This window comes from Dama dama, chromosome 25, assembly GCF_033118175.1.
Source record: "Dama dama isolate Ldn47 chromosome 25, ASM3311817v1, whole genome shotgun sequence".
Lineage (NCBI taxonomy): Eukaryota > Metazoa > Chordata > Mammalia > Artiodactyla > Cervidae > Dama > Dama dama.
This window is the reverse complement of record NC_083705.1, coordinates 62,316,545-62,344,424: the sequence shown is the minus strand read 5'-3', so window position 1 is coordinate 62,344,424 and position 27,880 is coordinate 62,316,545. Positions and strand designations below refer to the sequence as shown.

The 27,880-nt window shown below is 45.4% G+C and overlaps 1 protein-coding gene across 1 annotated transcript in view; it reads right to left on the bottom strand.

Moving 5' to 3' along the window:
- The window catches only part of RETREG1 (reticulophagy regulator 1), a 155,539-nt gene that overhangs the window by 107,473 nt on the left and 20,186 nt on the right, over positions 1 to 27,880 (bottom strand). Inside the window, exon 2 of the mRNA XM_061129315.1 lies at positions 7,157 to 7,263. Within this exon, the coding sequence (XP_060985298.1) occupies positions 7,157 to 7,263 (107 nt within the window). The remainder of the gene's footprint in view (positions 1 to 7,156; positions 7,264 to 27,880) is intronic.

Sequence of the window (27,880 nt, the reverse complement as noted above, 5' to 3'; positions counted from 1 at the left end):
GTACCATAAGTCATTCAGGAAAACTGTCCACAAATATCATTGAGATTCTAATATATGCAAAACCGTTGGATAGGTAGCAGGAGAGATGGAGCAGCAGAGAACACAGGGTCCTGCCTGGAGGGTTGTGTTGTCCGGTGGGGCAGACTGCACCTGCACTCAAGTGAATGTGAACCAAGGTGGGGGATGTAGGAACTCTAAAAGAAACATAAGCCATGAGAGTTCCAGGAGGAGAGGAAATGTGTCTGGTCATGGAAGCACCACGACAGAGGTGGTGTATGAGGTGGACTCTGAAATGGTGCTGACAAAGGGGAACTGCAACAACTGTTATTTGAGAAAGGAGACTTTTATCTATTCTTTAAGCATTTTGAGTGTGTATCTAGGCTCAAATGAAATCAACATTAAAATACATATAGATTCAATCAGTCCATCCTAAAGGAGATCAGTCCTGGGTGTTCATTGGAAGGACTGATGCTGAAGCTGAAACTCCAATACTTTGGCCACCTCATGCGAAGAGTTGACTCATTGGAAAAGACCCTGATGCTGGGAGGGATTGGGGGCAGGAGGAGAAGGGGACGACAGAGGATGAGATGGCTGGATAGCATCACTGACTCGATGGACACGGGTTTGGATGGACTCCAGGAGTTGATGACGGACAGGGAGGCCTGGCATGCTGTGATTCATGGGGTCTCAAAGAGTCAGACACGACTGAGCGACTGAACTGAACTGAACTGATATATGTATAAACATACACCTAGATCTCATTTGCTTTCTTAATTCTCCAATGACTTTCTTCATTGGACTATGTCTTGATACTATGTTCCCAGATACCAGCTTTAATGAAGTTCAAGAAAAGAAATGGCCATGAGGCGGTTTCTGCTTTTTTCCATCAAGTAAACATGTCCCTCTTCTGCTTCAGTGCATGCGTCTGTGTGCTCAGTCACTTCAGTTTGTCCTGCTCTGTGTGACCCTATGGACCATAGCCCACCAGGCTCCTCTGTCCATGGAATTTTCCAGGCAAGAATACTGGAGGGGGTTGCCATTTCCTCCTCCAGGTGATCTTCCCCACCAGGGATCAAACCAGAGTCTCCTGCATTGACAGGCGGGTTCTTCACCACTGAGCCACCTGGGAAGCCCCTCTCAAAGATCTATGTGATAAATTCTTCTTAGAATTCAGCCCCAGGAAGTTTCTCAAAATTGCTTACATCCTTTTATCAGATTATTAGAACTGTATAATTGATCTGGGTTCCCTTTCACCTAGATGAACAAATAAAGAAGATGTAGTGTAACATCTTGTGGAAAAACTCAAATGAACTTTTTGGCCAACCCAATATACATATATAGTGGAGTATTACTTGGTCATGCAAAAAGAATGAAATCTTGCCATTTGCAGCAACGTGGAAGGACTTGAGGGTATTATGCTAAGTGAAATGAGTCAGAAAAAAATTCCACATGATTTCACTTACATGTGGAATCTAAAAAACAAAACAAATGAAGAAACAGAACAGAAACACTCACAGATACAGAGAGCAAACTGCTGATAGTTGCCAAAGGGGAGAAGGGTCAGGGGAATAGACAAAATAGGTGAAGAGGATTAAGAGGTACAAACTTCTAACTATAAAATAAATAAGTCATGGGAATGCAGTGCACACACAGAGAATATAATTAATAATATTGTAACAACTTTGTGTGGTGACATGATGGATGGTAACTGGTCTTACTGCAGTTATCAGTTCATAATATATAAAAGAGGGCTCCTCTAAGTGCTCAGTTGGTAAAGAATCCATCTGCAATGAAGGAGACCCCGGTTCAATTCCTGGGTTGGGAAGATCTGCTGAAGAAGGAATAGGCTACCCACTCCAGTATTCTTGGGCATCCCTTGTGGCTCAGCTGGTAAAGAGTCTGCCTGCAGTGTGGGAGACCTGGGTATGATCCCTGGGTTGGAAAGATCCCCTGGAAAGGGGAAAGGCTATCCATTCCAGTATTCTGGCCTGGAGAATTCCATGAACTGTGTAGTCCATGGGGTTGCAAAGTGTTGGACTGAGTGACTTTCACTTTCATTTTCAATGTATAAAATATTAAGTCACTATGCTGTACACTCGAAGCTTATATTGTATGTTAATTATAACAAAAAAAATGGAAAAATGGTTGCTGCCTAAGGGAGTGAGAAAATTAGAATGATGAGGACAGCAGCACCACCATCATTGAACATAGACCAGTCTGTGGCTGCTCAGGGCTAAGGATGGGGCGGTGGTGAGAGGCTGAGCAGGAAAACACTTGAACTGGGGGCACAGAGCTGGTTCAATGGCAGTGAGGCTGAACAGAAGGAAGCACCCTCCAGCTTGGCAGGGGTTGGAGACAGCACTTCCAAAGGCTGAGGTCCAAACTGTGATGACAGTCTAGGGGACCAAAACCAGGCCTTCACACAAGCCATGAGGGCACAAGCTGGAATGACAGCACAGAGTGAGCACAAACGCCTACAGTTAATAGGCCATGACTCCAGGTGGGTCCATGTTCCCTATCAACTGGATCATGTAGATTTGGCAGGAGGAAAGGCATAAAGGGATGGTGGTTGGCCATGTTCCACAGGGAGCATGTGGGGCCCTGCTGAGTGAGCCCTCTGCCACTGCCCAGGGAAGTAGGTGAAGAGCATCTGAAGACAGTGATGGGCAGGTGGGGCGGAGTATGGAAGATGACTGGTTCTTTAGTCAAGACAGAGAAGGTGGTCAAGGAGAAGCTGAAGGCTGCAGGAAGAGTTTCCCACACCACAGACACCTCCCCAGGGACCAGACTAAGGGGTTAATGCTGGGAGCAGGCACTGGGGCACAAAAGAGCAAGACAGAAATCTGTCACAGCCAGAGGGCATTCACACTGGTGACTCAGAAACCAGAGACATGGGGCCCCCTGGGTTTCACAACGATTAAGTTCCAGGGCAGTGTGGCCACACTTTTGCTCATCTATTTCATATTAAGTGTCTGAGATGGTGTTAAAGATATAATGAAGGGAGAGGAGGGATACAATTAAATTCTTAACAAGAGGATTTTGGCTAATATCTTTAGCCAGAAATGCTGCGGGAAGCAGGAAAGTTGGGGGAAAGGTGAGGAGACAGATGACTTGGGAGTCCTTTCCTCACCACTCCTGCTGAGGGGCCAGGGTGTCTCATGAGAGCCCAGTGGCTCTGAATGATGCCAATTCCCATATCTGGGTCCAACTTTAAGCCAATTCTGTGCCTCCTGGAGACTAATTCATCACCACAGGGCCCTGGGCTGAAGGCCTGTAAGACCAGGCTCCTGCCAACAACACGGGGCTCAATGGCTCTTTGTCCTAAAAGACTGGACTGGAGAGGATGAAGCAGGCACCAGGGCTTCTTCAGGCACAGACAGGGAGCCCTGGGAACACACGGGGATGAATCTTGTTTCTCCTTTTCTCCTCATGCAGCAGAAATGCTGAATTGGGAGCAATGTCCCCCAGTGAAAACTCAGACAGAAAGATTGGTCCATTCCAAATGCCGGCCCTACAGGCAGAAGCGTGAGAGCTGGACTTGGTCAGAGAGGAACTCATAACAGGCCCTGGCTAGAGGAAGGCCCTCAAAATGGACAGACTGATGGGTGACCAAGCCCATGATATTCAAGTCATGGGTCGGAAGCTGAACAGAGGGGCCCATGACTGATGTAGGCACTTCTTTTTTAATGCTCTTGTCTGACCTCTACACAACCCTGTGGTATAAGAAGGATTTTTCATCATAGGATAAAGAGGTTCCGATTACGTAGGAGGATGAATAACGGCCCCCAAAACTATCAGGCCTTAATCCCTGAATCCTGCAAAATGTTACTTTATGTGGAAAATGTTATGTGTGCACATTCAGTCATGCCTGACTCTTTGTGACCCTATGGACTATAGCCCACCAGGCTCCTCTGTCCCTGAAAATTCTCCAGGCAAGAATACTGGAGGGGGAGCCATTTCCTCCTCCAGGGGGGTCTTCCTGACCCAGGGATCAAACCCCTGCCTCCTGGAGCTCCTGCATTGCAGGCAGAGTCTTTACCACTGTGCCACCTGGAAGCCCTCAGATATGGAAAATGGGATTAACAAAATGTGACAGTTTTGGGCCATGAGATGAGGACACCATCCCAGATTATCTGGGTGGGGCCCAAATGGAATCACCAGTGTTCCTGTAAGGTGAGGAAGGCAGAGGAGGATTTGACACAGGCAGAGGAGGAGGTGTTAGGACCACATAGCAGAGACTGGAGGGATGTCCTACAAGCGAAGGACACCAGGAACCAGCAGAAGGTGGGTCAGACAAGGGCTCTTTCCCGAGAGCCTCTGGAGGGAGCATGGCCCTGCCCACACCTTGATTTGGGCCCAGTGATACTGATTTTGAACTGTAACTGAAGGTGTCAAATTTGTGGTAATTTGTCACTGCAGCCAGAGGAAGCCAATAATCTATGAAGAGGCCTCTCCACTGCTAAGAAATAGTACCAACTAGCTCTAGGACGTTGGTGTTCTTCCCACCCCACCACCTTAATACTTTAAAGGACTGAATCTTTGCATTGGAGAGTGTTCCTGCAATTCATGATATGAAAGTTCCACATGTGCAACAGCATCAAGCTGGTGAGTCAACACAGGGAACAGTCCTTGTAAGAGTGAGAAAAAGAACAGTCACAAAGTCTTTCCACTTCATCCTTGGCCTCCCCATTTGCCTGTTCCTTATAACTTGTGCCCGGCCTGGGACCAGATCTGTGCACCAGTGCAAACATTGAGATGCTCAGCTTGCTATGTGAGTCCACTTGCCCCGTCGAGCTAGAATGACTGCGGGTAAAATAGGTAAGTGGTTATTTTCTTTCTTCTAAGAAAGAATATAATCTTTCTTCTAAGATTCCCTTGAGGGAGCTTCTGGAGGGTGAAGATGTTACCAAGCCTATTTGAGAGAAACAGGCTCTCCTCTATTAGTTATAGCCCAGGCAGGAACACAGGTATCGCCATGGGTTGATCCCACCAACCCGAGTACAAAGCTCTACAGCATGGAGATGCCCCAACTCTGTGCTGTGCTTAGTCGCTTAGTCATGTCCGACTCTTTGTGACCCCATGGACTGCATCCCGCCAGGCTCCTCTGTCCATGGGGATTCTCCAGGCAAGAATACTGGAGTGGACTGCCATGCTCTCTTCCAGGGGATCTTCCCAAGCCAAGGATCGAACCCAGGTCTTGCGCACTGCAGGCGGATTCTTTACCATCTGAGCCACCAGGGAAGCCCCAGCTCCAGGTAGAATTAGTATTTCTAGGGTGAAAAGAGGGGCTTCCCCAAGGCTCAGCAGTAAAGAATCTGCCTGCAATGCAAAAGACGTGGGTTCGATCCCTGAATCGGGAAGATCCTCTGGAAGAGCAAATGGCAACCCACTCCAGTAATCTTGCCTAGAAATTTCTATGCACAGACAGCCTAGCGGGCTGCAGTTCATGGGGTCACAAAGAGTTGAACACAACTGAGCACGCACGCATGTGTGAGGGTGAACAGAAAGTATCAGGTGCCCGGTTAGGGTCAGAAGGTAGACAGTTAGGAACCTGTTCTCTGAAACAGAAAAGAGGGGGGTGACGAACAGAAGGACAGGGCAAGAAGGAAGAACATGTACAAGAATACAAACCCATCTATAGACTTGAGAAAAGCGGTGACTGGACAAAACCAAATCTGTTCATGTTCCCAGAACAGTGACTGAAGGAATCACCTCCAAACCTTGAAACCCATGTGAAACAATCCTCCTAGTTTACATGTGAGTTAATTTAAGAACCATAAAGACTTAAATATAAACCAGATTTAAAGTGCACTATAGAACACTGCAGTGTACCATACACTGGCATCACCAACTTGATGGACATGAGTTAGAGCAAGCTCCGGGAGTTGGTGATGGACAGGGAAGCCTGGCATGCTGCAGTCCATGGGGCCGCAAAGAGTCAGACATGGCTGAGCGACTGAACTGAACCGACAGAACACTGTAGGGGCTTCCTGGTGGCTCAGACAGTAAAGGATCTGCCAGCAATGTGGGAGACGCGGGTTCAATCCCTGGGTTGGGAAGATGTCCTGGAGAAGAAAATGGCAACCCACTCCAGTATTCTGGCCTGGAGAATTCCCAGGGCCAGAGGAGCCTGGCTGGGCTACAGGCCATGGGATCACAAAGAGTCGGGCACGACTGAGTGACTAAGCGCTAGCAATGGCACTGCAGAGCACTGTGATGGCGCCTCCTTAACACGTGATGGTGCATCCCTGACCACTTACATCCCTCATCCCAAGGATGTCATCAGGGAGGTCCCACCAGCAGCCTCAGTGTCCCCAAAAGGGGACAGGACCCTGGACAGTTCTTATGTGCGTCCACCCATAAGGACCCCGGCCAAAATTATCCATTGGGGTTACATTCACTGGAATCAACTGCATCACTGTAACCCACTCTTAGCTACTTTTGATCAAATCAATCCTAGTCCACTTAATTTCATGGAGCCCAAGTATTCCAAGCAGGGACTTTTGCCTACTTACAAACTCTTGCTCAAACCTTTGTAGAAAGAAGTCCCCCATCCCAAGTATGAAAACGCTTGATTCAGATGTATAGATAGCATAGTTAAATCTTAAACAATTTTTAAAAATAATTCAAATTTTCACTTGAATTTTTTAAAATTTGGTATTTAAAATGAATTTATTTTTTCAATTCATTAAAAAAAATGTATTTAACCATGAGTTAATTGTTTTTAAGGCCTGAACTCACTGAGACAGAGAAAAAGTTTACATCAACTAGTCCATCTTCCAATGGCCCAGTTTCATCATGTGGGATGTAATAAATATTTAACTGTCATCCTCACCGCAACCTACTTGAATATCAAAATGCTATTCAGAATAACAGCACTCAGAGCCAAAAGAGAAACCAGCACACTCAAACCTTTTGCCCAGCAGCAGCAGTTATGACTAAGGACACATCAGTTCAATAAATGATAAATACTAAATAAATTTAATAAATTTAAAAGTAACACTTAACAAACATTTAAACTAGAAAAGCCAGTGCCTATAGAATCTGTTATTTTGTTCCTTTTCAAAGACCACTTGGTTAAAATGTCTACACAAAGGTCAGACATTCAGGATCTAGAAAGTTAAATACCATAAAAATGAATTCAAAGTTTTCTTACCTCTTGTTCTAGACAAAATCATATCCTTTATTATCTGCATAATAACACGTGTAAGGATCATGACGGAAATCAGATGATACACTCTCCATGGAGTCAGTGCAAGGAACCTATCACAGCAAAAACAGACAAATCACTGTTTCAATTTGAGGATTTTACCTTTTTTAAACAATTAGGTTTACTTCTGCCACAGAAACAAAAAATAGATTCAATAAATGACTTCACTTGTCAAAAGCACCCAAAATGTGACCATATGAAAGATACTTGGGACTTCCCTGGTGGTCCAGTGGTTAAGAATCTACCTGCCAATGCAGAGGACACAGGTTCGATCTCTGGTCCAGGAAGATCCCACATGTCCAAGGGCAACTGAGCCTGTGCATCACAGCTACTGAGCTCACAATCTAGAGGCCACGAGGTGAAACTACTGAATCCCATGTACCTACAGCCCATGCTCCACGACAAGAAAAGCCACCACGATGAGAAGCCCGAGCATCGCCAACTAGAGAACAGCTTCCACTCACCGCAACTAGAGAAAACCTGTGCACAGCAACCAAGACCCAGAGAAGCCAAAAATTTAAACAAGAAAGAAAGTCACTTAAAAGGCATTAGAGTCAGTGAAATAAAAGCACCTGAGCCATCTGTACTTTCGTGCCAGGCTTTTCTGCTCTAACTTCCCATCTGGGCAGAGGATTTGCTATCTTGGGTATGGCCCAAATAGCACTCTGCACTCTGCTAGATGGAATAGAACTGACCCGGAGCAGAATCATTATAACAAAGGCAGAGCTGCAGGGCCTTCTCAGGCACAGTCAGTCAGTCAGTTCAGTAGCTCAGTCGTGTCTGACTTTCTGTGACCCCATGGGCTGTAGCATGCCAGGCTTTCCTGTCCATCACTGACTCTCGGAGTTTACTCAAACTCACGTCCATTGAGTCAGTGATGCCATCCAACTATCTCATCCTCTGCTGTCCCCTTCTCCTCCTGCATTCAATCTTTCCCAGCATCAGGGTCTTTTCAAATGAGTCAGTTATTCGCATCAGGTGGCCAAAGTATTGGAGTTTCAGCTTCAGCATCAGTCCTTCCAATGAATATTCAGGACTGATTTCCTTTAGGATGGACTGGTTGGATCTCCTTGCAGTCCAAGGGCCTCTCAAGAGTCTTCTCCAACACCACAGTTCAAAAGCATCAATTCTTTGGCGCTCAGCTTTCTTTATAGTCCAACTCTCACATCCATACATGACTACGGGAAAAACCATAGCTTTGACTAGATGGACTTTGTTGGCCAAATAATGTCTCCACTTTTTAATATGCTGTCTAGGTTGGTCATAACTTTCCTTCCACGGAGCAAATGTCTTTTAATTTCATGGCTGCAATCACCATCTGCAGTGATTTTGGAGCCCAAGAAAATAAAGTCTGCCACTTTCCCTTGTTTCCCCATCTATTTGCCATGATGAGATGGGACTGGATGCCATGACCTTAGTTTTCTGAATGTTGAGTTTTAAGCCAATTTTTTCACTCTCCTCTTTCACTTTCATCAAGAGGGTCTTTCATTCCTCTTTGCTTTCTGCCAAAAGGGTGATGTCATCTGCATATCTGAGGTTATTGATATTTCTCCCGGCAATCTTGATTCCAGCTTGTGCTTCTTCCAGCCCAGCATTTCTCATGATGTACTCTGCATATAAGTTAAATAAGCAAGATGACACTATACAACCTTGATGCACTCCTTTCCCAATTTGGAACCAGTCTGTTGTTCCATGTCCAGTTCTAACTGTTGCTTCCTGACCTGCATACAGATTTCTCAAGAGGCAGGACAGGTGGTCTGGTATTCCCATCTCTTTAAGAGCTTTCCACAGTTTGTTGTGATCCACACAAAGGCTTTGGCATAGTCAATAAAGCAGAACTAGATGTATTTCTAGAACTCTCTTGCTTTTTCAATGGTGCACGGATGTTGGCAATTTGATCTTTGGTTCCTCTGCCTTTTCTAAAACCAGCATGAACCTGTGGAAGTTCTCGGTTCATGTACCGTTGAAGTCTGACTTTAAGAATTTTGAGCATTACTTTACTAGTGTGTGAGATGAATGCAGTTGTGCGGTAGTTTGAGCATTCTTTGGGATTGCCTTTCTTTGGGATTAGAATGAAAACTGACCTTTTCCAGTCCTGTGGCCACTGCTGAGTTTTCCAAATTTGCTGGCATCTTGAGTGCAGCACTTTCACAGCATCATCTTTCAGGATTTGAAATAGCTCAACTGGAATTCCATCACCTCCACTAGCTTTGTTCGTCGTGATGCTTCCTAAGGCCCACTTGACTTCACATTTCAGGATGTCTGGCTCTAGGTGAGTGATCACACCATCATGATTATCTGGGTCGTGAAGATCTTTTTTGTACAGTTCTTCTGTGTATTCTTGTCACTTTTTCTTAATATCTTCTGCTTCTTATAGGTCCATACCATTTCTGTCCTTTATCGAGCCCATCTTTGCATGAAATGTCCCCTTGGTATCTCTAATTTTCTTGAAGAGATTTCTAGTCTTTTCCATTCTACTGTTTTCCTGTATTTCTTTGTACTGATCACTGAGGAAGGCTTTCTTATCTCTCCTTGCTATTCTTTGGAACTCTGCATTCAAATGGGTCTATCTTTCCTTTTCTCCTTTGCCTTTCACTTCTCTTCCCACAGCTATTTGTAAGGCCTCCTCAGACAAACATTTTGCCTTTTTTCATTTTTCTTCGGGATGGTCTTGATCCCTGCCTCCTGTACAATGTCATGAACCTCTGTCCATAGTTCTTCAGGCAGTCTATCAGATCTAATCCCTTGAATCTACTTGTCACTTCCACTGTATAATTGTAAGGGATTTGATTTAGGTCATACCTGAATGGTCTAGTGGTTTTCCCTACTTCTTCAATTTAAGTCTGAATTTGACAATAAGGAGTTCATGATCTGAGCCACAGTCAGCTCCCAGTCTTGTTTTTGCTGACTGTATAGAGCTTCTCCGTCTTTGGCTGCAAAGAATATAATCAATCTGATTTCAGTGTTGACCATCTGGTGATGTCCATGTGTAGAGTCTTCTCTTGTGTTGTTGGAAGAGGGTGTTTGCTATGACCAGTGCATTCTCTTGGCAGAACTCTCTCTGGGGTCCCCTGCATTGCCGGTAGATTCTTTACCAGCTGAGCTATCAGGGAAGCCTCTTCTCATACAGAGAGTAGCCGAAGTAGATGCCCTTCACTTACTATCCTTAGTTTCTGTTTTATGCCATATTCATTTCTTTAACTCCTACCCCTTTTCCCACCAATCTCTTAAAAATAGCATTATTAGGAGCCAAGTTTGCCAGCCCTTTCTCTCTAATATCACTGCACTTTTGTCTATCGGCCCACTTCCTCTCCAGAAGAAAACAAAGAATTCTTTATGATGAACAGCACACAAACCCTACAGTACTTTTTTGGTTTGTTTGTTCTTGATTGGTTTTATAAAGGAATAAAATGGCAAAGAAGTCACAGGGAGCTTTGAGTCTTCATACAGAGGTTGAAGCCCATTTTACATAAGTTACTTGGTTAAGCTGTTAATTAATACTTCTTTGCAATTCTATGAACTGAAGCCTTCCAGGTTCCTCTGTCCATGGGATTCTCCAGGCAAGAATACTGGAGTGGGTTGCCATTTCCTTCTCCAGGGGATCTTCCCGACCCAGGGATTGAACCCAGGTCTCCCACACTGCAGGCAGATTCTTTACCGTCTGAGCCACCAGGGAATCCTTTCACTTGGGGCAATCATAACTCAGAAAAATTAACAGATATATCACTTAATCCTACTTGTAAAGCAGTGTAGGATGTATTAATATAAAGAAGCAAAGAATACATGAAAACTGCCTTCTAGGAACTTACTTCCTCATCAGAGAAAGGAACACAGGTTATGCTAACGAAGTCCAAGGCCATGAGTCTTAATGCTATGGCAAAAAACGGGCAAAGAGCAAAGAGAAGCAAAGGAGGAGAAATTATGAACTCCAAATCAGGGAAGATCTAGAAAAGTGGCCTTGAACGTGGTCTGGGAGGATGGATGCAATTCAGAGGAAAATGGAAGCTAAGTTCCAATTAGTGGATATAATATGAGTAGAAGAATCAGACAAGGGTGGGGTGTGCCTGGGGCATGCAGGTTGTTGGGGTAGCCCCAGCAGAAGCAGAAGGATAAAAAAGAGAGCTGGGAACCGGCAGAGAGAAGAAATCGAGGTGCCAGGCTCGGGGCTGCCTGTGGATATATAGGGAGTTTGGCCCTGAAGGATATACAGGGAGTTTGGTGTTAACACGACTGACAGTAGAGAAAAAGCCAAAGGTATAGAGGAGGAAAATGAAATTGAGTGATTTAGGGAAATGCCTGAGGGCAGCAGAGAAGATGAGGTAGATAGGGAGGAAACTGGCATTCAGGACATCTATTAGAAGGTTATGCAATGTGCTTGATGAGAAGGTGGCCAACATGAGATGCTGGTGAAGTTTTGGGTAAACCCTCTCCCAGAATGTGGGCAACCCAAATTCAAGGTCTGGTTCTAATGCTAATTGTCTGTGGGTGACCTGGGCCAGAGTGGGTAGAATAGGTCAGTGCTTCCGAAGTATAGTTCTGCAACTGTTAGCAGCCTGGCTGCCTGGAAAGCTTGTTAAAACACAGATTCCCAGACCCCAGGCTCCTCACCCCAGATCCTCTGAAACAGGTGGTTTATTATACTAGTATTTACATTCAATAAATATCTATTTATGGGGGCCTACACTGGGCCACTTCATGGCAAATAATTGAGGAGACAATGGAAACAGTGAAAGACTTTATTTTCTTGGGCTCCAAAACCACTGCAAATGGTGACTGCATACATGCTTGCTTCTTGAAAGACCGCATACAGATGCTTGCTCCTTGAAAGAAAAACTATGACAAACCAGACAGTGTATTAAAAAGTAGAGACATTACTTTGCCAGCACGGAAGATGGTGAAGGACAGAGAAGCCTGGTGTGCTGCAGTCCATGGGGTCGCAAATAGCTGGACATGACTGAGAAACTGAACAACACCACACTGAAGTGGCAATTCTCAAAATTTTTGATAACAATCCACTATCATTCATAAGAAACTTATTTATATCTACATACATACAGATGAAATCAGCTTCAAAAGTAATATTTGCCCTTATAATGTGTGATGACTTCTGATACTTTCCTTCAATTCCACATACGCTGATTGCGACTCACTAAAGTGACACCACAAATGAGTTGTAACTCAGTGTGACTCACATTGCATCAAAAGGAATCTGCAGATGTTAGATTACTGTTTCATTAGAAAGGCCTTTACTGCAGAGTCAGGTAGAGACCTAGGAGAGAAAGTTTCATCAAGTTTAAAGATCTTTTGAGCTAGCCAGGAAGCCATTTAAGGATCTCTTAAAAACCAAAGAAATGCAAAATGAACTGAAGCAGTGCTGGTCATTACTTCTTTTAGTGGAAATTACAATCTTCCAGGAATACAAAAATTAGGGAATGACAGGACTTTGACCCATCGCCCTGGCTGCTAATAGCTCTCATTTAGAGGGCATTGCCATAGCAACTCCAAGAGCCCTGAGGATGCCCCTCATGTGCCCTGAGCCAGGGACTAGTTGGCATCTTGCCCAAGGGTCTGATTGGTCATTAAAGATCCTCAGCCACATGAGAATGGCAACCCAATCACTATTCAATACTTGGAGTGGAAATGCCAAAATTGTATGGGACTGCATGTGTCCTTGGTCGATCAGTGTCTTTGCAGTCAAGAATTAAGAATAGAAATGTCTAAGAAACAAAGTCCTAATATTAATAATTTGTACTTAGGAAAAACCTGCATATTTTTGGTATTTTAGTTATTTACACTGCTTATGAGGATTCATCTCATGGTTCCAATTAAAATATATAGCATAATTTAGACTTGCGGTTTCAAATTCAAACCATAGGAACACTTATGTATTTCATGGGAACTGCCTAATATTTGGGAGATCTTGGGTGTCAGACTAAGTCATTTTTTAAAAACTTCTACTTTGATAACTTTCAGACATATACAAAAAGAGAGACCAAAGTATAGTAAACCCAGCCTCAACAATTCTCCATTCATGGCCAATCTTGTTCCTTCTATATTCCCACACACTGAAGCTCTCTCCACCATGTACACAGTTAAAATTATTTGTAGCAAATACCAAACTTCACAAAATTTAATTTGCAAATGTCATTTAACTTCAAAAACAAAAAAGAACTTTTTAACCTAACAACATCACTAACACATCTAATAATACTGCTTAATGTCCTTAATGCAAACATTCTTTAATGTCATCAGATGCCTGTCAGCATTCCCATTTGCCCTGTCATCTTTTGCACACATGTACACACACACAAACGAAAACACTGAAAGACTGAACCAGAATCTGAAAAAGTCATACACTGAAATGGATAGATGTGAGTTTTAAGTTTCCTATAATTTGTAGGTTTCCTGTCTGCCCCTCATCTCTCTCTCTTATTTATTATTATTACTTTTATTGCTTAAAATTATCATGGAAGAAACAGACTCATTTTGTCCAGTGAAGCTTTCCAAAGTCTGAGAACCATTTCCTGTATCCTTGTGGTTTAGTGTAACATTTTCCTTTATCCCTTCTGCAGACTGTGAAAACTGGCAGTTGCATCTACAATCTTGACCAGATTTCAGCTCAGTTTCTTTTTCTATAGAGCTGCATGACAGGTGGACCTGTGGGTTCCCATCCGGAGGTACACAGTGACCGCTGTCTCAATTCTGTGACATTAGCAGATGTTGCTGATGGCTGCCTGTGGCCAATAATTCCTCAGGGGCTACCCGGGGGTGGGAGCACTTCGTTCTTGCTTCAGGTGTTAGCTGGGTCATGTCGATCAAGAGAAACTTCCCTTCATCAATGTCGGATGACCAGAAGAGATGGATCTCACGGGAAAGGTGGGATCAGCACTTGATTCCTTCTCTTTATTTACCAGCCTTCAAGAAAATGAGACCATTCCTTAGTGTTCTCTAATACTAAGATTTAAGGTAAAGGTAGAGAAGTTGGTCTTCTTCATTCCTTTTCAATGTTTATGAATGATGTGCCACAGCCCCTGGAGTCTCACCCCTACAGACCCTCAAGTAACCCATCTTGGCTGGTGAGAGCTTAATCAGGTTGGTTCCTGAGTCCCTTTGGTATAAACTGTAGTAACCTTTGATAAAAAAAAAAAAGCCCTTTAAAGGGATGGGGAAAATATAAACTTTACAAATGCAGTTTAACATGTGGAAAGGAGTATAATGAAACTTTTTAATGAAACCAATCTCAGATGATAAAGAATCTGCCTGCACTGCAGGAGACCTGGCTTCGATCCCTGGGTTGGGAAGATCCCCTGGAGAAGGGAATAGCAACCCACTCCAGTATTCTTGCCTGGAGAATCCCATGGACAGAGAATCTGGTGTGCTGCAGCCCATGATATCGCAAAGAGTTGGACATGACTGAGCCACTAACACACACAATCATTCATCAAAGACTCTCTTGAAAATGACTGCTAAAATTTGTTAGATTTATAAACAAAATAATGCTATGATAGCTAAAATTGAAAGCTCAAGAATAACAAGGGTTATAATCTGACTAAATCAAATTATATTTTTTTTAAAAATAGTTGAACAGAGGGCTTCCCTTATGGTCTAGTGGTAAAGAATCTGCCTGCCTATGTAGGAGACATGGGTTCGATTCCTGGCCCGGGAAGATCTCACATGCCTTAGAGCAACCAAGCCCGTGTGCCAGAATACGGAGACCATTCGCCTAAAACCTGAGTTCCATTCAAGAGAAGCCACAGCAACGAGAAGTCCCAGCACCACAACAAAGAGTAGTCGCCGCTCGCTGCACCTAGAGAAAGCCCTCCTGCAGCAATGAAAACCCACTGCAGCCAAAAGTAAAATAAGTAACATCTTAAAAAAAAATAGTTGAACAGAGTTGTTTCAAACCAATCTTTTCTTTTACGAAAACTGTCTTATAGGACATAAAAAAAAAAAAAAATCCCTGCCTGCCAGCCGTAAGTGATTCTGATTCTGGAGCTCCGTGGCACTACTCAGAGAAAGACTACACTTTTTCATCCAACCCATGATTCCCTCGGTAAGCATCACCCAGTCCTACTGAAGTACGTCTCAGATGGGGAAGCTCAGCATGCCTTCCGCACCCAGCTTCCTACAGTGTCCTTTTATTACTGGGCGAAGGGGAAATCCCATTTCATCCCATAACCAGTGACTGTCAGGCCCTGGGCTAGCGGCCGGGATACACTGATGACTGAATCCCAGGGAAGCTGAGAAGCAGACAAGTAAACAGCTATGTTTAACCCAAGTACTTTCCACAAGACTGTGGAAACAGGAAAGAGGACCGATGACCACATAAGAAAGGCAGAGAGAGCTCTCGAGAGAGGGTGGCGTTTAAGCTGTTGACTCCCCTCCTAGAGCAGTCGGGCTTTGCCAGGTACAAAGGCACCAAATGCATTCCAGGTCGGGAAACAGGGTAAGCAGGGAACAGCAAGAGGCTTGGACAGAAGAGTGAGAAAGTGTCCTTAACGCTGGCCTCCCTTGAGCCTCCCGGAGGCTCGGGTTCTGTCGTCCAGAACCACGCTGCAGTGAGCAGAACGGCTGATGTCTAGTGAGTGCAGGCGTGGTTCTAGACATTGTTTAATGTATTCAGTCATTTAATCCTTATAACCACGTACGTATTCATTTGTTTAATCCTAATAACAAGCCCATGAGGAAGGTACTACAATTAGCCCCATTTTGCAGATGAACAAGGAGAGGATAAGAAATTTGCTCAAGGCCCCAAGATCAGGGGAGGTGAGACCAGGATTCAGACAGGATCTGGGAATCCAAACAGCTTGGCTCTAAGCCAGCTCTCTCACCACCTTGCAAAACACCTCCAAAACACAAGCTCCTCTTCTTCCTCCTCCTGTTACTACATGAAAACAGCTAGAAGGGCTGTCACTGAGTTTGGAGAGTATGTCTGCTCAGGGTGTGCTGGACTGACTCAAGAGATGCCAAGAGCCCTCCTCAGTGACACCGGTGGCCACCCCCAAGGTTGCAGAAGGTGGGGGTGATGATCATGCCTCGTCAGGACGAACATCCCTGGTCCCGTCAGCTCTTCCCCAGGTGCCCCATCCCGCTCTGGCAGGGCTCCAGGTGTGCCTCTTTTCAGACCAAATGCTCCTACTGGGCATCTTTAGGGGAGCCAGGAAGGGCCTTGAATCCCTTTGTTCTGGATTCCATAGCTCTACTTACACAGTTTTTTAAAAAATTAATAGGCTATATTTTTAGAGCAGTCTTAGGTTTACAGAAAAACTGAGTAGACTGCTCAGAGACTTCCCATATCCCTCCTCCCCCATCCTCCCATCCCACCTGCAGCGTCTCCTGGTATTAACATCTTGCTTCAGTGTGATACATGCGTTACGACTGATGAACCAATACTGGTATGTTATTATTAACCAAATCCCTAGATCACAGGAGAGCTCACTGCGTCACACATTCTGTGGGTTCTGACAGATGCAGAATGTCACGTATCCATCATGATAGTGTCACCCAGAGTATTTTCACTGCCCTAAAAATCCCTGAGCTCCACACGGTCATACCCCCTTCTCCCCCCATAAACCCTGGTGACCACTGGTCATTTTACTGTACCTACGAGATTGCCTTTTTCCAGAATGTCATACAGTTCTAATCACACAGCAGGTAACTTTTTCAGACTGGCTCTTTTCGCTTAGCATTTATTTAAGTTCCTCTGTTTTTTCATAGTTTGATAACTTGCTTCTTTTTATTACTGAGTAACATCCCATCATATGCTGCACCAACGTTTATCCATGTACCACTGTTTGTCCTCCTGAAGGATATCTTGGTTGCTTCCAATTCGGGGCAATTACAAATAAAACTTCTCTGAAAATCTGTGTGCAGAATTTTTTGTATTCATAAGTTTTCAACTCATTAACTCACTTTGACACAGCCTTTTTTTAATAGCTCTATCAGCATGCTTTTCAATTTATAGGCAGCTAAAACCGTCACGGATTTTATTTTTCTGCTGCAACTTTTGAATCTCAGTATGTCCTATTACGTTGGTGCCTGTGTGACAGCCCATCAATCAAACCTACAGCCCTTACTGGTGGCAGCAATCACCTTTGTTTTCTTACCCAGCGCCACGACACCCACACATCTGACCTCTGTGTGTCATCTGTCCTCATCCTCATCAAAGACGGATCAGGACTGGTGCCTGGTGATTCCCACGGAGGCCTAGTTTATTATATTTAATCAGCACTTTATGAATATGACAGACCATCCAGCTTGCCATTACCTTCTGCCCATGTTACTCCATCCTGTCCATAAAGATATAATGAAAGACTTTTCTTTAATATCTTGTTGGAACCTGCTGCATTCCTCGGATCTGAGTGTCTGTACGTGCTGATCTGCTTGGCTGACGCTGAGGATTACACTGTGAGGTTTGGGACAGCCTGACCCAAGTCCAAGACCCAAGTGACCTTGCTGATCCACCCATTCACAGAATTCACAGACACACACAGTGACCCTCTCACCCACGGGGGGAGTTTTGAAGCAGAAATGGCCACAGCCAGGTGGCCAGAGGATTCCTGAATGTGGCAGAACAATGATTCAGAGACGGGTTGCAGTCACAATGCAGGGTGCCCATGAGGCCCCAGGAAGCAGAGTGAAAAAGCACAGACTTTTAAGGGGAAGAGGCTGTGGACAGTTGTCTCTCGCGCTGGGACCTAGGTGGCTTCCCGAGTCCAGTGCAAGGTGAACGTGCATGCACTGGTGGTGGAGAAATCAACCTCCCCTTCCCACCAGGCTTCGGGCCCCACCCACAACAAAGGGGGGCTCCCCAAGACACCGCAGCCCCTCCTCCAGGGTGGTTCGGGACCTGGATCCAGGGCAGGGGTGAGGCCCCTGCCAACTGGTCACTCGGAGCGCCAGGGCGCTTGGGGCTGGGTCAAAAGTGGTGGTCTGTGTCTCACACCTGCGCCCCAGTGAGCGGCGGGGGTCACAGTGGAACACAGGCCTCCTCTTGCTGATGCAGTCCGGCCACCGCCCTGGGGCAGCCAGCCTGGGTGCGGTGGGGAGGCGGAGGCTGGCACCCGGGGCCGGGAGGGGGTGACCATACCCCACCCTGGTGAGGAGACCCCACGTGTGAGCTGAGGCCCCCGCTCCCCCTGCTTCACTGTCCTGTTGCACTTCACTGACGAAACACCAATTCCACGATGGAAGGGCTAAGAACTGCAAGGCTGCAGCCTCAGAGCGTCAGTCCCCAAGCGCAGGGCCTTCTGAGCGCCAGGCTCCGCGTGTCGGCACGGGTCACACGCCCTTTCAGCCAGCCCCGGAAAGGCTTTTTTCTTTCACTTTAAAATCATTATTAGTTCCATAAAAAGGTGATAGACACTTGCCTTTCTCCAAATTGGCCGAGGGATCATGACTGCATCAACAGATGCTTCCTAGAAGTGAGAACAGTACGAAGCCCTACGAACCCCTGAGTCTCTGGCTCTGGTAAACATTGTTCTGCATGTGAGCTTTTCATAACCCATTAAACTCAAATACCATTTTAAATTAAAACATCATTTCTGTTTACTAAGACAGTCACATGCGCATTTAAAATAAAAAAAAAAATTTGTTTTGTGCAGCGGTATAGCAGATGAACAGGGGTATCGTTTTAGGCGACAGTGACCGCAGGGACTCAGCCATACACACACATGTGTCCATCCTCCCCCAGACTCCCCTCCCATCCAGGCTGCCACACACCACTGAGCAGAGTTTCATGTGCTCCACAGTAGGTCCCTGTCGGCTTTCCATCTTAAATATAGCAGTGTGTACTACATGTACTTCTTTTATCTGACAGTGGATAATCCAGACTCAGAAAACCAAGACAGGTACACATTACACATGACAAACTATAATATACATATCATGGTAGGTAAGGCTTCCCAGGTGGTGCTAGTGGCAAAGAACCCACTTGCCAATGCAAGAGATTAAGAGACGCAGGTTCAGTCTCTGGGTTGGGAAGATCCCCTGGAGGAGGGCATGGCAACCCGCTACAGGATTCTTGCCTGGAGAATCCTACAGACAGGGGAGCCTGGGGGGCTATAGTCCACAGGTTTGCAAGAGTTGGACTGAAGCACGCATACATCATGGTAGGTAAATACTACATATGACAACCATATGTTATATACAAATATATTAAATTATTTATGTTTATACATATAAAATCATATGTATATATGAGTACCCATCTGTCTTATAAAGACACACTGTTTGGTTTAACTGTTATTGGAAAGGTCAAGTTCTGCAACTCACTGTGTGTACTTTCTTTTAGCAAGTTGTATCCAGTTTCTACATTTCAGTGCAATGATTGCTTTTAAAAAACACTGCGTGACCAGGCTGACTCATGTCTAGCTTGTGATAATTACAGTCTACAGATGATTTCCAGCCACACTTGTATAGCATCATTTCTGATTCATTTTTATACTGGAATAAATACATTTGTCTATTTGCTTTTTTCTTCCTGTCTTTTCTCTATTCTACACTTTCTTCTCCGGTTCAGGTACATCAATTTGCATTTCAATCTAGTTTTCAAGTCACCAATGGCCACAGTCCACTTGGTATTGTGATGGTTTATAACACTAGTCTCTGCTCTGCTAAGAAATAAGACTCAACCTGTATGCTCAGAGACAAGGGAGGATATAAGGAAAACAGACTCAGAGAAAATCTACATGACTGTGACTACATGACTCTTTTAATGGTGAAAAAAAAAAAAATAGAGGCACCAGGGAACTCCCAAATGATGTCCGTTTTGGAAAGCACTGTGATTTTAAGTAGAAAATTTTCCTATCAAATTATGGGCTTTGTCTAATATAAAATCAGTCTGAAATAACTGCCTATAAGCCATAGATAGGGGGATCTTCCTTCGAAGTGCAGTTGGTAAAGACTCTGCCTATAAGGCAGGAGACCCAGGTTCAATTCCTGGGTTGGGAAGATCCCCTGGAGGAGGAAATGGCAACCTACTCCAGTATTCTTGCCTGGAGAATCCCATGGACAGAGGAACCTGGCAGGCTCCATGGGGTCACAAGAGTTGGACATGACTTAATGACTAAACCAGCACCAAGCCATGGACAGGAGAGCTGAACACCCCTCCACGAAGATGCTTAAAAAGGAAAATAACATGGTGGGAACTACATTACACTCCAGTCTCCCATCATCTCAGCGTTCTGTGCACAAGTCATTCAGGGCCACAGCCTCTCCATGTCCCTGCACTGGTTTCAGGCATTCCAAAGGTGCGTGGGGCTCCAGGGTGCTAGATCCAACTCAGGACTGGGGGAAGGCTGAGCACTGGGCCAGGCTGGCCAGAGCCCCAGGAAGGGCTGTGTGGACAATGTGCACGATGAAAAGGAGGTTGAAGGACCACAGCGACCTTCTGGGAACCTCCCCTCAGTGGCCAACTACAGTCTCTAAACCTCTTTTTTTTTTTTTTTTTTTGGATTAGTTGTGTTTCTATTTGATAAGGAAACACTAACTGAATCTTCCATTACTTCATGATGAGTTTTGCAAAGCCAAATTAAATGGTTTGACAGGATACATTTCTTAAGAAGCAAAAAAATAATTCACAAAAGGAAACAACAATTTCTTTGTTAATGGATGAAAAGGACAATATTTAGCTCAACCCATGTATAAAAACCTAACCCTCCTTTCTGGGTAAAGTATAACTCACTTTTTACAATGAAATCAAGGCTGTTGACAGCTAAAAAACACATTTTTTTTTTTCTGTCTCCAGAGAAAGAAAGACAAAAGCATTGAAGCTCTCCAAGTTCTCATGCAGGAATTCATCTATAGTGTTGACTTTGTAGCTCTTTCAAAACAGAGATCTAAAAAGGAGGTTTAGTTTTTCTTTACTGAAATATACAGAACCATAGGCTCTGCCTAGATAGAGCTTTATTAAACATTACATTAACACTACATGGCTCTAATCATAAAAGAAGGGCCTCGTATGATTTGTCCAACATTATTCAAACTCCAGATCACATTTTTCTGGAAAATAATTCCATCATCTTGTCAAGAGTTAGGCGTACTAGCAGCAGTCCTCCTTAATATCGCAAAATTCTGAATCTTCACTGAAGTTGGCTTTAAATTTTTCCTGGTCTTTTATCCAGCAAAAATACTGAAGATGCCATGTGAAATTATATGCCACCAACGGGGAAAACATAGGAGACATGGGTTCAATCCCTGGGTCAGGCAGATCCCCTGGAGGAGGAAATGGCAACCCACTCCAGTATTCTTGCCTAAAAAATCCAATGGACAGAGGAACCTGGCGGGCTACAGTCCAAAGGATCGCAAAGAGTCAGACACGACTGAGCACACACACCACAAAGGCGAAAAAAAATCTGTCAAATACACTATGACCCTCTGAATTGTAAAATGCATCCCAAATTCAAATCTGTTTAAACATGAAGATATGCCAAGGGGAGGAGGGATGTATTTATTAGAAATCAGCTACATACACATTTTAAATAATTGAGAAAGGAGAGGGTAGTCATGCAATCCAGTGAAATAAAGTAATGACTCAAGAAATTGCAAATCAGAGACTAAAACTCTGAAGTGTTAGTCTCCAGAGAAGTGCTTTTTTTTTCCCCCAGAGAAGTACTTTAGTTGCAATGACCAAAAAAGTAAATCAGAAGCAAGAGAGGTGAGACGTATGAAGAAAAATAAAGAGGTGAGCCTCTTGACCCGAGGAGATGAGACATTTTGGAAGCCACCCATAGGCAGGGAAGCATCAGAATGAGGCAATCAGAAAGGGTCCACTGCAGTCAGTGGAGGAGGAAGTCAGGCTGGCTCCAGTAGAAACCAGTGGTGATAATCCAGTGAATTCAGGGAATGTGCCCAGCTCAGCAACTCGCGGTGTACAAACCACAAGACCGTGGGGAGGAGCAGTGGGGAGTCTGTGTTCTTGAGCCCAGGGAGTGGGAGAAGCCAAGGGCATAGCTGGAGAGAAACCAAGTCCAACTGAGGTCAAGGCAAGGCGAAATCAGGCCTGCCCTACCCCAGCTCTGCAAAGGAATCAGGAGAGACGCCATGGGCGAATCAAGTCAGGAGCAACGGGCGAGCAGTGGGTTTTCCAGCACTGCCACCTGGGGTACGGTATCTGCCCATCCACCGTGCCCCCCACCTGTCCCACTGGTGGTCTCCACAGCTCAGTAGAAGCTGACTTCCAAGTAGGGTGAGTGAGTCAACCTCTACAGCCCATTCCAGCTGAGCTACCAGTAAGTTAAAGACTAACTCTAAGATTCCATCACAGAAAGGAGCTAGAAGAAAAAAGAGATGCTATCAAAGCCATGCACTGCAATGGAGCATGACGGAGGGAAGGCAGTGGGAAGGGGAGTTTGGGGCAGGGGGCGGGGGTGGATGGTAAAGACCAGAAAAGGGACAGTGAGACCCAGAAGCACAGAGGAGGGAAAAAAATAAATACAAGGTCAGGAATCTGTTTTCATGGCATCACTGTTGGTTTTGTTGTTTAGTCGCTAAGTCGTGTCCGACTGCTTTGCAACTCCATGGACTGTATCGCCCACCACCTCACCACCAGCTCCTCTGTCCAGGGAATTTTCCAGGCAAGACTACTGGAGTGCGTTGCCATTTTCTTCTCCAGGGGATCTTCCAGACCTAGAGATTGAACTAGCGTCTTCTGTATCAGCAGGTGGATTCTTTACCAGTGAGCCACCTGGGTTTACATAGGCTTTTATGCCAATACAAGGAGATATATGGTGTGCCTGCCCAGTGGCAACTGCAAAGTTTGATTTTCAGCCCCAAATCACATGGCAGGTAAGAAACACCTCCATCCTCCTCTCTACGCCTCAGTATTTTCATCTGCAAAGTGGACACTGGCTAGATAAGTCCTTCCCCAAACTGACTGACCATCAGAATCACTCAGGACACTTTTTCCAAATACAGATTCCTGGGCTCCACGCTGGACCTGGGAAAGCAGATTCCTTGGGGTGGGACACAGGAGTGTCCATATTAACAGCCAGATTTGCAAACAATGAACTGACGTGATTCCCCTGGGCATTTCCCATCCAAACATCCTCTGAGTTCACGAACCTAATACTTTATGGCTGATCCAAACCGAGCTGAACTTGGGGCCTCTTCCTTCATAAATAAATAAATGCAAACACTGGGTGCAATATACAGTGGCAGAGGTGGAAGAGGCTCCTAAGAAGACTAGCTCTTGGGAAGGGAAAAGGGGGGCCAGACACACAGTAAGGAATTCAATGAACCTTTGTGGGTGAGCCCGAGAAAGAAAGAAGCTGAGATGTCATGAGTACCTCAGTTCAGTTCCTCAGTCGTGTCCGACTCTTTGTGACCCCATGAACCGCAGCATGCCAGGCCTCCCTGTCCATCACCAACTCCCAGAGTCCACCCAAACCCATGTCCATTGAGTCGGTGATGCCATCCAACCATCTCATCCTCTGTCGTCCCCTTCTCCTCCTGCCCTCAATCTTTCCCAGCATCAGGGTCTTTTCAAATGAGTCAGCTCTTCGCATGAGGTGGCCAAAGTATTGGAGTTTCAGCTTCAGCATCAGTCCTTCCAATGAACACCCAGGACTGATCTCCTTTAGGATGGACTGGTTGGATCTCCTTGCAGTCCAAGGGACTCTCAAGAGTCTTCTCCAACACCACAGTTCAAAAGCATCAATTCTTTGGTGCTCAGCTTTCTTTATGGTCCAACTCTCACATCCAATTACATGACCACTGGAAAAAAACATAGCTTTGACTAGATGGACCTTTATGGGCAAAGTAACATCTTTGCTTTTTGATATGCTGTCTAGGTTGGTCATAACTTTCCTTCCAAGGAGTAAGTGTCTTTTAATTTCACGGCTGCAGTCACCATCTGCAGTGATTTTGGAGCCCAGAAAAATAAAGTCAGCTACTATTTCCACTGTTTCCCCATCTATTTGCCATGAAGTGATGGGACCGGATGCCATGATCTTAGTTTTGTGAATGTTGAGCTTTAAGCCAGCTTTTTCACTCTCCTCTGGCACTGTCATCAAGAGGCTCTTCAGTCCCTCACTTTCTGCCGTGAGGGTGGTGTCGTCTGCACGTCTGCACACGAGGACTTCCCCGTGCTAAGTGTTCTCACGTCTTCATCTGATTTTATTGTGTTAGTTTCAGGTGTACAGCAAAGCAATTCAGTTATATGTTTTTTCAGATAATTTTCCATCACAGGTTATTGCAACATACTGAATACAGTTCCCTGTGTATAACACAGGGAATATAGTTCTGTGTGTAGATACTGAATATAGTTCCCTGTGTTAAATTCTTGTTGCTTATCTCTCTGTGTGGGCTTCCCAGGTGGCGCGAGTGGTAAAGAATCTGTCTGCCAATGCAGGAGATGTAAGACACAGGTTAGATCGCTGGGTCAGGAGGATCCGCTGAAGGAGGGCTCAGCAATCTACTCCAGCTTCTTGCCTGGAGAATCCCATGGACAGAGAAACCTGGCGGGCGACAGGCCATCGGGTCGCACAGAGTTGGACACGACTGAAGCGACTTAGCACACACAGACACACACACTCTCTTGTGTACAGCAGCTTGTATCTGTTAATCCCATACTCGTAACTTATCCCTCCCTCCCACTTCCTTTTCCCTTTGATAACTAAGTTTTTCTACATCTTCATCTCATTTAATGTTCCTGCACAACCTGGGAAGCTAAATATTTGGAAATCATACACTTATAAATAGACTAGGTTTGAGCAATATGTTGAAAAACACGCAGCCTATAACTGAAAGAGTTTGAGTCTTCTTGATTCCAAGTCCACTGCTCCATTTACATACCATCTACAGAGTCCCTTGGCACCACACTTTAACCAACCAACCTAAAGCACCAGAATGTTCTAGATAGCAGGGGAGTGGTTATTTTGCTTGGATTTTTTTTTTTTTAAATTGGGGCCATGGTGAGGCATGCGGGGTCTTCATTCCCCAACCAGGGATCAAACCCACACCTCCTGTGGTGGAAGTGAGGAATCTTAACCACTGGACCACCAGGGTCCCTAGATAGCAGGGTTGAAAAAGCAACTGTCGTATGGGCTCCCATCGTCCTCATTCCTTCCCAGACCCTGTTCCAATGCACCCTGTCCAGGGCCTCACAAGGGTCAGACACTCTGCAGTTCTGACAGCATGGTCCCAGCTGTCGATGAGCTTATTCCTCCAGCCTCTTCACTCTGAAAACCCAAGGATGCAAGGAACTGGACACCTTAGTCCCAGTGCTTCCATGTGGCCCCCGCCCCACCTGGTCTTATCCTGTTGCTCAGCCTGGTTCTCCAGCTGGTCTGCTGGTCCTTCTCTTCTTCCTCATGGGAAGCCCGGCCAGGACTCTGCCTCCCCAGCTCCAGCCAACCCCTGTCCAGGTGATCAAATCTTGATCACACCCTAGTAACACGCTGTCCAGGATCACAGTCTCGCCCCAATGGGCCTCCTGGAATGACCATGCCCTGAATCAAGATCGTAGGCTCAGCAACAGGATTCACACAGCCCAGACTCTCGCCTCATCGGTCTGAGCCCATAATGTTCCAGGACTAGGACTGAGGCTTTTACAGCCCTTGGGCCAAGTGTCTGGACTGAACTGCTCATGGCAAGGTCTACTTCTGTGTCAAGGTGAATGAGCCTAAATTTGGCCCAGGGCCACCCTGCAGAGCTGAGGGCCATCCTGTCTCTTCCCTCCCGCCTGGGGAAGAAGACTTTCTCTCAGGTTGCTACACTCAGTGAACAAAGATGCCAAGGCTGAAAGAGCTGAACAAACTATAAGAAACTGCAAATTAGAAGAGACAGGTGACTTAAGACCAGAGAGACCATAGTATCCCACCTGACACCTTGTCTGGCGTCCTTAGGATTGGACAGGTCACACACTCACCCACTAAAGAACCAGACAAATACACAAAACAGAGAAGCACCAGTTTAATTTGTTTCAAATGTCGAAAACATCAAACAGACTGAGCACTAAGTTAGTAATTCTGCCGTCCTGGGAGGACCATTTATCGAAAGGCCAAGATCAAGTGTCCTTTATCAGTATACTGAAGCCTCAGGGAAGAAAAGTTATGACCAACCTAGACAGCATATTAAAAAGCAGAGACATTACTTTACCAACAAAGGTTAGTTAAAGCTATGGTTTTTCTAGTAGCCATGTATGGATGTGAGAATTGGACCATAAAGAAAGCTGAGTGCCGAAGAATTGATGCTTTTGAACTGTTGTGTTGGAGAAGACTCTTGAGAGTCCCTTGGACTGCAAGGAGATCCAATCAGTCCATCCTAAAGGAAATTTGTCCTGAATATTCATTGGAAGGACTGATGCTGAAGCTGAAACTCCAATATTCTGGCCACCTGATGCGAAGAACTATATCCTTTGAAAAGACCCTGATGCTGGGAAAGATCAAAGGCGGGAGGAGAAGGGGATGATAGAGGATGAGATGGTTGGATGGCATCACTGACTCGATGGCCATGAGTTTGAGAAAGCTCTGGGAGTTGGTGATGGACAGGGAAGCCTAGCGGACTGCAGTCCATGGAGTTGCAAAGAGTTGAACACGACTAAGTGACTGAATTGAACTGAACTGAAGCTTCATGGGTCACCCCATTTACCAACATGCACCCCTAAGAATATGAGTAAGCAGCCTCCCCACACAAACACTCCCTTAATATCAGGAACACCATATCCAGGAGCTATGCCAGGAAAAAAATTATCCACCTTCATCTGATGCAAAAACATTCAAAAAACTATACTACCCAGAACTAGTCATCTTGTCATCACATCAACCCAGAATCTTGACATCACAGTTTCCACAGGTACATTCAGGGGACACAACAGTGATGACACAGGTGGGCATCTGTCCCACAGAAGGCAACACGGGGACAGGCCAGTCAAAGTGAAAGTGTTACCAACTCCTTGAGACCCCACGGACTATAGCCCTGCCAGGCTCCTCTGTCCATGGGGATTCTCCAAGCAAAGATACTGGACTGGGTTGCCATGCCCTCCTCCAGGGGATCTTCCTGACCCAGGGACTCAACCTGTCTCCGGCATTGCAGGCAGATTCTTTACCGTTTGCACCACAAGGGAAGTCCAGGCCAGTCAAAGCTAGAGATTATAATCCTACTTGGGTGACTGCCTGACCAACACAGGGTGGGCGATGTTTTCCAAACTTGAGTAAAAACCAAAAGTGTGTGTGCGGGTCCAGTGGATGTCCTTCCAGGTGCTGGCACAGGAGGGGAGAACCCAGGCCGCCAGGAAGGCCCACTCTGGGCCCACGGCCACTGTCTGCCTGGATTCTGATTGACAGGGCTGCCTCCAGGCCCGAGACTGTGCTGTGTCATCCAGGTAGGAAAACCCTTTCTGGTTCTTTCCTGTGGGTCCAATCAAAAGAGAAAAGAGAGACAGAGACAAACACACGGGGCCGGGGAGGGGGGCTTATGCTATTCATCAGGACACAAGGAATGAGAGGACCAGCAGCTGCCTCACGGACCCCTGGCCTCAAACGTGTTTCTGGAGTGTTCCAAACCAAGAGTGAATCTTGGATATGAATGATTTTTTTTTTTTAATTTTTACTTTTTTGGCCATGCCTCACGGCATGTGGGAGCTTAATTCTCTGATCACAGATTGAACCCACATCCCCTGCATTGGAAGCATAGAGTCTTCACCACTGGGCTGCCAAGGAAGCCCCAAGA